General features: G+C 33.8%; 2 protein-coding genes across 3 annotated transcripts in view; one reads left to right on the forward strand and one right to left on the reverse strand.

Moving 5' to 3' along the window:
• LOC114258678 (exocyst complex component SEC5-like) overlaps positions 1–6445 on the forward strand; it is a 28675-nt gene extending 22230 nt beyond the window's left edge. For both annotated transcript variants that reach the window (XM_082921355.1, XM_028198661.2), the window contains exons 16-21: positions 1381–1474; positions 2136–2213; positions 2311–2367; positions 2616–2765; positions 3511–3726; positions 6027–6445. In XM_082921355.1, coding sequence (XP_082777481.1) covers positions 1381–1474; positions 2136–2213; positions 2311–2367; positions 2616–2765; positions 3511–3726; positions 6027–6251 — 820 coding nt within the window. In that variant the 3' untranslated portion in view covers positions 6252–6445. The remainder of the gene's footprint in view (positions 1–1380; positions 1475–2135; positions 2214–2310; positions 2368–2615; positions 2766–3510; positions 3727–6026) is intronic.
• Positions 6446–7077: 632 nt separating this feature from the next.
• On the reverse strand, positions 7078–11684 carry LOC114258679 (sm-like protein LSM3B). The gene is made up of 3 exons (XM_028198662.2): positions 11359–11684; positions 9911–10006; positions 7078–7411 (listed from the first exon to the last, which is right to left on the reverse strand). Exons 1-3 carry the CDS (start codon positions 11473–11475, stop codon positions 7331–7333), a joined length of 294 nt encoding a protein of 97 aa, XP_028054463.1. The 5' UTR covers positions 11476–11684; the 3' UTR covers positions 7078–7330.
• Between the last annotated feature and the right edge of the window lie 3759 nt (positions 11685–15443).

The raw sequence follows: 15443 nt of genomic DNA on the forward strand, positions 1-15443 counted from the left end.
TAATGACTCCATGCGAGTATACTTTAACAACAAGGCCGCAATCAACATAGCTCATAATTCAGTTCAACATGATATAACTAAGCATGTGGAGATTGATAGGCACTTCATCAAGGAAAAACTCACTAGCGGTATCATATGTATTCCATTTGTGAAGACTGGAGACCAACTAACCGATGTTCTCACCAAGGGGCTAGGGAGCAAATCATTTCATGTCATCCTCAACAAGCTGGGTATGAGAAATATCTTTGCATTAGCTTGAGAGGGAGTGTTAGAATAGGAAATAAGTTAGAATAGGAAATACATAATCGTGTGATTTTGTTTCCTTATATTATGCCTTATGGCACTCCTGTAATTACTCAGTATTATCAATATAAAAAGGAATGAAGTCTAACTCATTCTCTAACTCTTTCTCTTCTCCAAAACTACACATATCATTTTATAGAAATTACGAAACATAGAAAAGACTTCCCTTTTGTCTTTTATAAAATACACCCAAATAGTACGAGAAAAATTATCGATAAAAGTAACCATCTATGACCTTTTAAAGACACAACATGAGATGGACTCCAAATATCATAGTGAATTAAGGAAAAAGGTACTAAACTTTTATTAAAAGTTGGAGCAAAAGAAGTTCTGTGTTGTTTTCTAAGTTGACAAACTCACAATGAAACTCAGAGACATTATTGTTTGTAAAAACATAAGGAAATAAATGTTTAACTAATAAAAACGATGGGTGCCCAAGACGTTGCTGCCACAACCACAAGTTTGATACCATGTTTGTTAACAGAGAACAAAACTTAGGGAATGACAAGACACTCATCCCCTTTTATATTGATAATAAGTAGCTTACAATGAAAGCTTTGGAGGCACAATTATGGAAATAACAAAATAAGGAAATAATAACTAATAGAATAATCAATACACAATAATCAAATATTATTCTAACACAAACATGGGTCAATAATGATGAATGCAAGAGTCAGGGTTGGTGTTAACATAATTTTCCTGAAGCTCAAAAGTTATAGGTTTGGGATAATTCTCCCTGAATTTGCATATTTACCTCTTATTTTATTTCCCTTCTTTCCTTCTTTCTCTTAAACTGTATAATTTTAAAATCTTTTTCATATTTCTAATTATGTCTAACTGATAGTGAATTTTCAGCAATTTAACGTTCTTCATCTCACTTAGTTTCATTCTCTCTCTAGTCTAAACTGATCTACAGATTTTAGTTGTGACATTCTTCGCTTTTTCATTTTTCCATTTTATGAGTTTACTGATAGGATACTTTCTGTCAAAATAATTAATGCTCAATAAGTACGTATTTTGATTCATCTGCCGAATGTTATTTTGAGCCATAATATATTGTCTTCACCACTACAGGGTAAGAGACGAAGAGGACAACGATATGCAAGATTTGGTTATGTCTTTCTCTGGGCTTGAAGAGAAGGTCATTGAACAGTACACTTTTGCAAAGGTAGATCCAATTGTATGTCTTCAATTTAATTGAACATTGTTGCTACCACATGTATCCACATCACTTGGTCAGAATTATTTTCTATCTTGTCTTGCTTTCTATATTAAATAGGCTTTGTTCTAAATTTATTCTCATTTGGGTGGAAAATTGAGTTGGCCATCCTCTGGAATTTCCTTTGTGAAATTACTGCTAAGTCAAATGATAAAATTATATGGCCTAAACTCGTCTAAATCTTTCATCGAGATAGTTGTGGTGGATAATATTTTCCTAAATTTACTGTCAGGCTACTTGCCTCAATACTGAGTTTCTATTAGAGTTCTTAGATTTAATATTTGCATGCCTTTTTTCCTTTTAGTTTACAATTTGCCTCCAGCTCTGTTTTAAAATTATAAAGGAAGCACTGCCGGTTGTCAAGAGAAGGATTGGTGATTTTGAGAAGTAGTTCTGTGATTTTTTTTTTTGTTTGTTTGTTTGTTTTTGAAATGAACTATTACACACAGAATTCACATTTGCAACCTCTCTGTTGTTTGATGTTTACTTCTACAGAGTTCTGCCCTACAGAAAACCAGAGACAGGCTTTGTTACTGTGACCTCCCTAAATATATGGGCCTTCCAGCTCAGTATTCCCCTTCTAACTCAGCATTCTTACCTTTTTTCTTAGGCAAATTTGATTAGAACAGCAGCCATGAACTATTTATTGGATTCAGGAGTTCAATGGGGGGGAGCACCTGCAGTCAAGGTGATAAATTAATTATCGGTTCTTTTCTTCTTTGAACGCCTTCTCTGGTGCACACTCTTTTATCTCAACAATTCCTCAAATTGCTAATACTTTGCAGGGTGTGCGAGATGCTGCTGTAGAGTTACTGCATACACTGGTAGCTGTGCATGCAGAGGTACTTATAATGCATGTTTTGTGTTTGGAAATTTTCTTGTTTTGCTGTTAAATTCTTCCTGCTTTGTTTTCTTTTGTTTTTTTGGCCTACATGCCATGCATTGTATTTTTTATTTCTATAAAATGAGAAGCCATATCCACATCAGTTTAAGGCCAATCTCTGAAGGTCAACTAAGCGATCTGCTAATAATCTATTTTAGTTCTTTTGCTTATTTAAGTCTATGAGGTGAAATAATTCCCTTGTTTCAGGTCTTTGCAGGCTGCAAGCCCCTACTCGACAAGACGCTTGGTATACTTGTTGAAGGCCTAATTGATACTTTCCTCAGTCTTTTCCATGAAAACAAAGACAAAGATCTTAGGTCTTTGGATGCAAATGGTTTCTGTCAGCTCATGCTCGAGGTAAATAGCGGTGATCCACTTTCTTTTTATTTTCTCTCCTCTTCTCTCTCTCTCTCTCTCTCTCTCTCTCTCTCTCTGGTCTTAAATTAGGTACTGTTTATTTTGAAAATTATTATTTTTTGATCCTGCAACTGCTAATTACAGACAATCATGCATTAAAATAAATTAAATACGACTTTATATATATTTTTTGGAGCAATATCAAAAAAGAAAAAGAAGCATCATCATAATCATAATCATAATCATAATAATAATAATAACAATAATGATAATGATGATAATATAATAATGATACGAAGATTCTTGGGGACAGGATAGATGACAATTTGTTTACCGTGTCATCCTTGCATGATTTGAAATGGATGAAAAGAATTTTTTTATATTTAAAAAAAAAAAGTTGAGTTTAAGGGCCTGATTGTTATGTTTTGTTTTTATTGTTTTTATTTCCATTTTTTGTTTTTGAATTTTTGGAAATTAAACATGGTTGTCATGGGATGTTTCCCTTATTTTAATGTACTTGAGATTTTTAAAAATTCATTGGACTCTGAAAAAAATGTGTTTCTGTTCTGTTTTGCATTTTTTCTATTTTGAGAAAGTACTGGTTTTTGAAAATGATGCCAAAAATCTACATGGTGCTTATTCATTTATTTATTTCACTTGCAGCAGATTCAAGTACATTCTTTGATTTGAATGCCTGACATAATTACTTGCTCAAATGCTAACTGTTTAAAATTTTCTTCCGCAGCTTGAATATTTCGAGACCATATTGAATCCATATTTTACAACTGATGCAAGGGAGTCTCTGAAGTCTTTACAAGGGGTTCTTCTGGAGAAGGCCACCGAGAGTGTGATAGTGTCTGTTGAGACTCCAAGTCATCAACGCCGGCCAACTCGTGGGAGTGAAGATGCTTTTTCAGACGACAGACAGCAAGGCATGACCGTGTCACCCGATGATCTCATTGTAAGTGTCCAACCTATTTAGTCTCTTGGTCTGATGCCTTTTAGCATTAAGGATATTTTGATTAGTGCTTTTATGTTTTGTTCATGTTGGTTTGCAGCAGAATTTGACTTGAGGTTGGGGTTTGGCAATTGCCTTTATTTTAGTGAAAATTTTTTATTATAAATTTTTTAAGAAGCTTTTCACTTTTTGATCCTACTAGACAAGTAGACCCCAAAAATTAAAGAAATTGAAAAAGTCCACTGAAGACCCACAAAAAGCAAAAAAATTTGATTTGCCTTCAGTTTTTTTTTTTTTTTATATATTTTATTTATTATTTTTAAAGGTCCTAGACTACAAGCTATGAAGCACGGACACGGACACGGACACGCGACACGACACGGACACGACACGGACACGCCGACACGCAAATTTTCAAAAAATGGGGGACACGACACGCTGGGGACACGTTCAATATATATAATTAATTTTATTTATTATATGTCATAAAATTATTAAAAAATAATTAAAAAAACATTGAAATAACATAAAATTGCATTCCATCAATACATAACATGTCATTTGATAGATGTGCCCTTACTCTTGTATATGAACCTTTGAAAGTATTATTACAAAAATTACATTGTAATTGGCAATTTCCTCCTCCTTCCCCAGGTTTTGCTAATTTAGTTACATACTTCCACAATGGTTTGTTCTCATCAAAATAATCATCAGGTACATCATTAGAACTACCACCAGCAGTAGCCATTGTTTCAGAATTACAAATTTGTTCCTATAATAAAATTAATAAACACACATTATTATTAAAATTAACAAAACTAATAAAATATATATATATATTAACAAAACTAATAAAATATATATATATATATATATATTTTTTTTCAGTATTTAATTTATTAACTAATAAATATATATATTTTTTGAAATAAATACTGAAAAAAGATTTATTAACAAAAACTAATTAATATATATATATATATAAATACTGAAAAAAGATTTATTAACAAAAATTAATTAATAAATATATATATATATATATATTCTGAAATAATAGAGGGAAAAAAATATAAAAAGAAAATAGAAAAAAAAAAGAGAGAGACCGAAGTCGAAGAAGATGGACGAAGTCCGTGCTTCATAGACGAAGACCAGACAGAGAGAGAGAGAGAGAGAGGAGACCTCGACAGAGAGAGAGAGAGAGACATCGACTGGCGAAGACCAGAAGAAGAAGGAAGAAGACGGAAGCTGAGGAAGGAAGAAGAAGACGTACCTTACGAGCGACGAGCGACGGCCGAGGAGCAACGAGGAGCGACGAGCAGCGACGAGCGATGACGAGCGACGGACGAGCCCAGGTTCTCTTTCTCCTCTGTTTCTTCGCCTTCTCTCTCTCTTTTTGTTCTCTACTGACCTCTTAGATCGATTAGGGCTTTTGATCGATTAGGGCTTTTGATCGATTTAGGGCAAACAAATTTTTTTTTGCTTTTTTACAGATTGACCCCAAAAATATTTTGTAAATTCTGAAATTGACCCTAAAAATGTTTTGTAAATTCTGAAATTGGCCCCGTGCGTGTCCGAGAGTGTCCATAACGTGTCCTGGACGTGTCCGGCTTCAGAAAAAATAAAAAAAAAATTGGACACTCTCTAGTGCGTGTCCGACACGTGTCCACCGCGTGTCCGACGCGTGTCCGTGTCCGACACGTGTCCGACACTGGTACGGAGCCCTCGGAGAGGTGTCCGTGCTTCATAGACTACAAGGGTCTAAAAGTAATATTTTTTTTCGACACAATTTAAACAAAATAAAAAAAAATTAAAAAAAAAAGAGCTCACTAAAGGCGAAAAACTTGAAAAAAACATGTAATTTTTGTAGCTGTTGCCAAACTCATTGCAGAACTTGAACAGAGATTTCTAGAGAAACTTTAAGAACACAGGCTCCTTTGGGAATTGGTTATTTTAGTTGATTTTTTGGCTATTTATTAAAAGTCATGCAGAAAAGTAGAGAGAGTGGTGTTACAATTTGTAATAGCTTTTGGCTTTTTGATTATATTGGTCACTCCCCACACAAGAATATCCCCACAAAGAAAGGGGAAAATCTCTATGAGCATTCCCTCTAATGATAGTCTTATGAATAAAACTACATAACCTAATTTGTTATTGCTTTCAACTTAGATAAGTTAGGCTTGTATCAATCGCATAAATGGTGACGATGCCTCCTGTAATACTTTTTTCTTTTTCTTTTTCCTGTAGCACATTATCATAGACAGTCTCTCTCACATGCTTTTGTACATGTTTCTATTTCTGCTTAGGCCCTTGCCCAGCAGTATAGCTCCGAACTGCTTCAAGCAGAGCTTGAGAGGACTCGGATTAACACAGCATGCTTTGTGGAGTCACTTCCGCTAGACTCAGTTCCAGAATCAGCCAGAGCTGCTTATGCTTCTTTTAGAGGATCAACGGATTCACCCAGCAGCAGGAATTTCAGAGGATCACAAGCTGTTGAATCCCCAGGCTATTCCCGGCAAAGACATAGATGAATTAACTAGTAAACCCTTATTCTTTTATTACTATTTTTTTACCCCCCCTCCATATTGTTTGTATTGTTGTATTGTAGTGATTGATACATTCTGTTGTGAAAAGAAATCATCCACATTATTCCCCCAATGAATTTGTTCATGTTCATAAGCATTTTGCTCCGCTTTATATGAACAACAAAAACCATGTTAAGTCATTTGGCACTGAGCTTGTGAATTTTGACTTGTAATAGCTTTTCGGAAAGGAGATATTGCACCAACAAATCCGTCACCAGTGATGACTGGTATCAGGCTTATGGGATTCCATGCTAAAGATGCCTAATTGTTGGAGGGCATTAGTTTTGTCAATATCGTCTTTGCTGTTGAAGTTACAACGGTTATACTTTGTTTTTAAAACCAAATCATAATTAATTCATGAGTATGTAGAACATACAAAACATAAATAATTATGTTTGGTTGCATTCTTGAAATTAATATACCATTATCCTCAAAAAAAAAAAGAAATTAATATACCATTACATTAGTAGCGATGGCAACACTAGCAAGGTGGAAGTGACTACAGTGACAGTGGTGATATTGATGGCGTTGAGGTGACAGTGGCAACAATGATAGTTGTAATGGCTAGGGCGGTTATAATGGTGGTAATATGATGACATTGGTAAATTTTAATTCAAAAAATATTTTTCTCCTTTTGAAAATGAAAAATATTTCTTATTCAAATAAATTTATTTTCCGTTAATCATAAAAAATGTTTTTTGTTGCACCAAAAGCTAGAAGAAAATGAGAAAACTATTATTTGCCCAAACGAATGGAGTTAGAAGTCATGATATTTTAGGATGGGACGATATTAACCATCTAGATACATAACATTGAAAAGTATGATAGAATACACATTAACCATTCAACAAGTGTAGTAACCCAAATGCTACAGTCATTTTGTTTTCATTTCAACCTCAGAATCTAAAACAGGTTGAAGTAAACGTAGACAGAAGACTGAATTGATGATAAAAGCATGGCAACAAATGTGAAAGCGGACGAGTTTCCTCTTGGGACTCTTGGATTCCAAACAGGTTGTCCAGATGTCAAGCTGTTCTCAATGGAGGGGAAACCAGTATCACACCATCGCCCCTAACAAAGAGAAAAGGGACCGTGCGTCTTGTAGCCTGAAATAAAATAAAACAATATTAACAAATTTAAACACAACTGGGTCAATAGACAAGATAATAAATTTATTTAAATAAATAAATAAAAACATTTTGTTATGCGAGAAATTTGCTGCATGCCCCCTACATGAATGTGCCTAAAGCATAACTAGAATCCTCAAAATCAGGAGGATGTTTTTCAATTATATATATATCATATGCATTTTAGCTACAAAATTAAATTCTACCAAGCTGGCATTATGAGTTGCAAGGTTAGAGGGGGTGTCCATAACTTTATATCCCCTAGTAATATGACCTTAGAATTAGAACTATGTTCTTGAACTATTAAGTCATTTTTTTCTCTCCCTTTTTCCGGATAAGTAGCAAAGGCAAAATGCTTAATAACATTCTTCGATTGGTGAAAAATATTATTATTTAGGGGATGTGATAATAGTATTGATCATCTTTAGGACATTTTCCTAAAGGCGAGTTGTCTTTTGTATAATCTACAGGTATACCTGTTGCACACAAAACAGAGCAATACATCACCCTATGCATTGAAGTTCTCTGTAGCTCAATAGTAACTGTACTGGATCAAAAGATTCAAAAACCAACTTCAAAGCTTAAAAGAAGACTGCTCCACATCATCAAAAGATCTTCTATTCTACTCTGCCTATACACTCCACCTATGAAGCACTGATATTTCAAAAAACCTGTCGTACCCGTACCGGATACTTGCTGGCATATGGTACCTCGTATGGTACTTCTGCATACGTGTCAGGTACACAAAACACGTACCCAAGTTTTTTCTCCTTAGTTTTTGGCGTACCTAGTATGTACCCAAGCCGTACCATCTCTCAGTTGAAATAATATTTTCTTCTACTACAAAAATAAAACTCCTTTCACTAGACTTCTTTTTTATTTTTTGTTTTATGCTTAGCATGATTTTAAAATTAAACTATGACTTGTAAATTATTTAATATATTTACATTTAATTTTGATTTATATCTTTACTTTTGGCATTAAATGTTAATTGTAGATTGGACCTTAATTAATTTTTGCATTACTCTAAATTAAAAATTAATATTTTTTAACAAGTATACCAAGCCGTATCCGTACCTTCTTTTTTTTTTTTTTTTTTTTAATTTTACCGTATCGACGTACCCGTATCGTAACAGTACCAGTACCCGTGCTTCATAACACTCCACATTCATCAAGCACAATGGAGTTGTCAAGTAAGCTTTTTTTCTGCTGTTTTCCACAAGCTCCCCACCCCAACTATGCATAAGCTCACTTTCACTGGAAAGACCCAAGGAACTCCAAAAAGCTCAAAATAAAAATCATCCTCTACACATCAAGATAGGCACCATTGCAAAGATGATCATTGATGCTGGGAGTTTGGATAAGATAGTGTCCACAGAGATGGTGAAGTAATTGTGACAACTAGAATGAACCCAACTCACTATTTACCCTCCCACACCACATCATGTCTCAACTCTCTTCCCCACTTATATCCCATAATAACGTATCCAAAGAACCACCAATAATGGAGTTATCTATTCTTATTACTACAAGCCTGGTGTGACAATTGTTTATAGGATGTCTTCCTATCTATCCTAACCTCTGCACCCCTCCCTATGGAAGCCCTATATTAGAGCCAAATATCCACCTGAGGTCTAGACTCAACCTAAATTTGAGCCTCATATTTCATCGACCTACTCCAATGACTAAAATCTCTGCCATGATTTTACTTCCACCACCTTGAACTAAAATCTAGCCCATCAGATATGTTTCTTGTTCAAAGTAGAAGCATCCACCTAATCCGTTGCAGCACTTTCCAATGGCTTTAAAAACCACATTTTTCTATATGGAGAGGGAGTCCCATTGCACGAATCCAAATGTTTGGGACACTCCACAAACATATTATCTTCTTTCTATATGTTCCTCTTTCCTTTGGGCCAATGGAAGGAGATAACATTCTGTAAATGGATCTTCCAGAACCATTTTCAGAAGGTTTTCCTTTAAGAAAATCTTTGTCCAACATCCCTTCACAATTCAGAAAATATTGCTGGATTTTTTTTTGCATCTAAAAATTCTATCTTTTCAATTAGAAATTAGGGGAAAAGATGTAGCTATAGATCTGAACTATCAAACAACTAGGTACAAATCATGGACTTTCTTGGACATGCAAAAGTATACATATAATTCAATAAAGATGCTTGATTTTCAATGGCATAGCAAATCCTCCAAACCAGGGGACCAGAAAATTTTCATATTTAGCTTGTAAGACTCCAAGGCAATGGCAAGTGCATAGTCTAAAATTTTAAATCATCTAAACTGCCAAAATTCACAAAAGTGAAATCTTTGTCCAACAGTTTCAATTATCCACTAGTTGTGAATAACAGACCATATTACCATTTAAGAATGAAAGCAGATCCAGTAAATTTTTGCGCAAAAAATAAATAAAAATAAAATTCAAGAATGAAAGGAGAAGGGAAAATATATATGTTTGTAGCATACCCGAACAATCTCCTCATAAGTTTCATCATCAATCTCCACAGTTGTAACAATTTCTTCAACGTCCCCAAGAATCATATTCAAGTGCTGATCATAAGCCTGAAAACAAAATTGCGACAATGGCAAAACATACACAAATATTAGAATTCAAATATAATTGTAAAAATTTAGGGCTCATTAACTCGTGGTCTCTGTAATTTAGATCGTGTCAATTTGGTCCATGTAGTTTCGATTGTATCTATTTTTCACTTTAATTTTTCATACTGAAAGTAGTTGATAACATCGGTTAAGAAATATGACAGAAATCAAGGGCAAATGGTAATTCAACCACTCAATATTTTGAAAGTAAATGGACTATTTTGCCCCTTGATTTTAGTCCAAATTCTTAAGTGATGTTATTGATTGTACTAAATCAACACAACGTAAAAAGTTCAAGGTTAAATGTGATGCAATTAAAACTACAATGATCAAATTGACACAAGAGGTAAACTACAGGTACTACAGGTATAATTTGCCCAAAAATTTAATACAAGTAGGATAGTGGAAAGTTCGCAAATATTGAAAGAATAGATAACCTCAAAATTTTTCTCTTATAAAAGCTTTAAAAGGTTTTGGTTCCAGTATTGTGGCATTCACAAAACATGCCTATGACTACTTGATGATATATATCATATACATAATCCATTAATGGCATTCAATCATGAAGAGTTCCAATCCAATGTCATTGCAGTGAGGTCAGTCATGTTTGATAAAATATTCTATGGAATGTGCATCAACTGAGCAATATCATGGGGTTCCAAGAATGAAAATAAAACTTCATTGATAAATGGAACATATTGTGGCAAGCAAACATCAATTGTTCTACTTCGCTTCCATTACATGCCTTCAGATGTGTGTTTTCATTCTTTCTTACTTTATTCAAAATCTTATCATTTTAAATCCAGAGTTTTGTTAAGACAATTATTGATGGCTTCTCAGCTAAAGAGTGAAGTGACAAAAATCGTGTAAAGCAATGCTAGTAGAGGGTAAAATTGAAGCATGCCTCCATCCAATTTAGACTAGATTGACCTGAGCAAATCAAAATTCCATATTTGATTGAGGGATTTTTGGATTCAAAGTAGGGTATATCCAGAGAGTTCTAGGCTTGATTAGGATGGTTATCAGGTTGATGCTACAGTACAGACCTGGACTAAAGTTAACAATCAATTTCAACAAAACCCAGCTGAAATCTAGTTGTACCTTGTGTTCTGAAACAAAATATCATCAAATAAAGTAATAAAAAATAACCAGACCTAACTCAGCAAAAAACCCAGAACTAATCATATAGTTTATTAGCTACAAATCCAGCATAAAGAAATTGAAACAAAAAGGGGGTCCGGACCAAAATCATTGATATGTATATATATATATATATATGGATGTATGAGAAAAAGAGAGGAAGTGTAACAGACATGGAGTTTGCCGCGGAGTTCACGATCGGAACGGAGCTTGACGTAAATGCGCTCGTCGAGGCTGAGTCTGATCAAATCCAAAGGCTCTTTCACTGCGCTGTCTTCTTCTCCCTCCATTCCCTCTTCTTCTTCTTCTTCTTCTTCTTCTTCTCCTCTCTCTCTCTCTCTCTCTCTCTCTCGCGTAAGAACAAAACTACAAAGCAGTCTGCTCTGTTCTACTGTTTTTGGGGAAAGGCTCTACGCTTGTGTAAAACCCTAATCAGGGTGTTTGTTTTTGCTTCAGAAAGTACTTTCCACAAAATTTTATTTATTTTTTTTGTATTTTTTATTTTTCATGAATTTTTTTAATACTTTAAGTAATTTTAAAAAAATTTAAACACACTTAATATAAATACACTTAAAAAAATATAATGTTTATAAAAAAAAATTTTAAAATCATTAAATATCAAAAATACGAAAATTCAATACATTTTTTATATTTTTGTATATTTATTAAATTTTTTATAAATATTTTATTGTTTAGATACATCTAAGTAAGGTGCATCTAGAAAATAAAAAAAAAATTACTTAAAATTTTAAAAATATTCACTAAAAATAAAAAATAGGAAAAATAAAAAAATTAATTTCTGAAAAACTGAATTCAGAAAATTTGAAACCAAACCACTAAATAACTTTTACAATAATTCCTATATTACCCTATATGTCATAATTTATTTATTTTTCTATAATTTTTTTCTCTCTTTTAAAAACGGGCAAATTATATTAAACCCCCTCAAATTATCGATCATTTACATTTTACCCTCGTGTTTCAAACCTAACAATTTCCCCCTCAAACTATTTAAATTCGAACATTAACTCATTTTATAAGTCATTTGTCAGATATTTGGATGAAAAATTGTCAAGTGTTGTGCACATAATGATTATATTAAATTTTTACAAAAAATAAAATATGGTAATTTAGTCATAAAATTTAATATAATTATTATGTGCACAACACTTGACAAATTTTTAGCCAAATATCTAACAAATGACTAATAGAAAGACTTAGGCCTCGTTTGAGAACAAACTATTTTAGTAATTTTTTGGCTAAATTATGAGATAAAAAAAAAACTTGTATATTTGGAATAGTTTTTTGGTTTTTTTTATGAAAAGATATGCAAAAAGTAAAGAGAAAATAAAAATTTTGACTTTCTGATATGGGTTATAGGCTTTTTGATTTTTTAGTAACTTTTTGGCTTTTAGGTAGGGATGGCAATTTAAATCCGGCTCGACGGGGACTCAATCCCCTGATCCCTATTTAAGCAGTTTTTCTCCGAAAAATATCCTCAACGGGGCGGGGATGGTATTCAAAAATCAATCCCTGATCAGTTTTGGGTCGAGAACGGGGATAAGTGTTCGAGTCCCGTACCCGGCCCAACCCGTCTCCGTTTCTTGAAGTGAAATTACTATTTTACCCTTCTATATATATATATATATAAACCAAACCCTCATCATCTCACTTCTCTCTGTCTCAGACTCACTCACTCACTCAGATTTCTCTATCTTATTCTCTCACTTCTTATCATTATCATCATCATCCAAAACAGATCTGAACAAATTCGTTGATCCTTCACCACTGCCGCCTTCGCCTTCGCCTTCGCCTTCGCCTCCGCCACCATGGTTTCATCTTCGACTCCTCAACGCCGCCGCTTCACTCTCGTATGTAGAGTTGTGCAAAATACCGCCAAATCTGCTAAAACCACACTGATCCATATCAATCTACACCGCTCTAACCGTTAACTGTGGTTTAAATTTTAAAATTTATAATCTGCCAACTGAACCGCTCCGCTCCGCTATAGTTAATACATATATATATTTTAACTTCCAATTAAACACCAATATAAAAATGAGTGTGAGAGAGATTTAAGATATGAAATTTATTACAAATTAGTGGATATATATATGAAACATATTATGTAAAATTTCTTTATGTTATATATCTAAAAAATATTATACAAATTAGTGTTATATATTATGCAAATGTATGATAATTAGTTAGAATATTCTTCAATCCACCAAAAACCGTTCAAACCGCAATTTGTCAATCCGCTAACCCGCCATTCAGTTTGTAATTTTACTTTCAAACCACCTGAACCGCACCTCGCACACCTCTTCACATCCGCCAAAAAAGTAGCCGCAGCACCGCCTCTGCCTGCCTTCCGCCGTAGATTTCGACATTACTCATCGCTTCTTCCGTCGCAGCACCGCCTCTGTCCGGCCTCCACTACAGTTCCGGTGGATGATTTTGATTTCGATTTGACCCAGACGACGACATACGGTTTGAGCCAGCCAATGCGACAGTTGATCTGTAAGAACAACTAAGATCCATATATATGTGATGATGATGATGATAGATACATATATATGTGTGTGTAATGAACAATTTCATATCTCTCTTTTTTTTCTTTTTTTTCTTAAAGTTATTGATGATGATGATGATGATGATGATGATGATAGATACATATATGTGTGTGTGTGTAATGAACAATTTCAATTTTTTTTTTTTTTTTTTTTTTAAAGTTGATGATTATTGATGATGATGATGAAACATTGAAAACATATATATATTTTTTATTGTTATTTTTGTGTTGAACAAAATTATATTAAAAAAAAAACAGGTCGGAGATTTTTCGGGATCGGGGAAACCCGATCCCCGTTAGGGGGCGGGGGGGTGATGGTGTCCTCGCCGGGGATCGAGGGCAGAGACGGGAATTTTTTTGCCTTCAGGGATTGGGGACGAGAAGTGTAATCCCCGACCCGTTGTCATTCTTACTTTTAGGCTAAAACTATTACTTCCCAAACGAGGCCTTAATGTTTAAATTTAAATAGCTTGAGAGGGTAATTGTTGCATTTAAAACATAAGAAGAGTAAAGTGTAAATGACCGACAGTTTGAGGGGGTTTAATATAATTTGCTCATTAAAAAATATGAAAAAAAGACTATCACATTCATATATAATTAGGAGGGAATAGGTTTGGATATATTATTAAAATGACTAATTGTTTATAAATTTTTTACATCAAAATTTGAAAAAATTTATAAGGGATGCCAGAAGAATGGGGTTGGAGTTAGGGAAGTGATAGGTGTGGCGAAGAAGGGTGGAGATGGTGGTAAGGGTGACGAAAGAGAATAAGAGAATGAATTTGGAGATTTGCAAAAAAGACAAAAAAGCTAAGGGCATTTTTATCATGATAATAGCACAACTATTTGCTTTGGACTCTCTTACACAGGTTGTTTTTTATTTTTTATTTTAGCACCTAGCATAATCTTAACAAAAATGTTAGAGATTTCAAAAATTTTATCAAATGTCTTACATAAATGTTAGATCACATGGTGTGAGTTCCACACTTATGTAAACACATGTAAAAATTTTGATATAACTTTTGTGATTTGTAGCATTACTCTAATCTTAATCATACCCTTTTCTTTATATCCCCATTCCTATAACCCATTTTTCCAGTAACCTCTCACTTTTGTACTGATGACCCATTTCCCTTGTCTCTACTCCAACTCTTTTATAGGCCTTATCCGTCCTCGCCGACAACCTTATCATTTCCTTACCTCAAATGCCACTTCCATATATCTCAACCCACCTTTGTACCTGTGATAATCCTTGCTTCCGTAATATTCTATCACGTTTTTTCAATAAGCTTAATTACATGGTTATGTGTGTTTAATTGTGTAATTACATGCTTAATTTCGTGATTATTTATTGTTACATAGAATATCTGTTTACTTAACGACTTAGAAACAGGAATTGGAAGCCCAAACGGCTCCAGAAACCAAAATTGGCTGACCCAATAGACTAATTAGAATATTTAGAATTTTACGGCAACTTTAATTGAAATTTGATTCGGATCAAAATAATTAGAATTAATCAAAACTAGGTGAGATTAATTAGTTCTAAGCTAACTTAATTAGCCTAAGCTAATCACACCCTATATAAAAGCCTAACTCATGTCTTGAACTCATAACATACAACACTTGGGCTTAAATTGTTAAGAGAGAGAGAGAGAGAGAACTTAACCCGAGAGGGAGAGAACTCAA

Source organism: Camellia sinensis, chromosome 3 (assembly GCF_055761805.1).
Source record: "Camellia sinensis isolate YWXY chromosome 3, ASM5576180v1, whole genome shotgun sequence".
In the NCBI taxonomy this organism is placed as follows: Eukaryota; Viridiplantae; Streptophyta; class Magnoliopsida; order Ericales; family Theaceae; genus Camellia; species Camellia sinensis.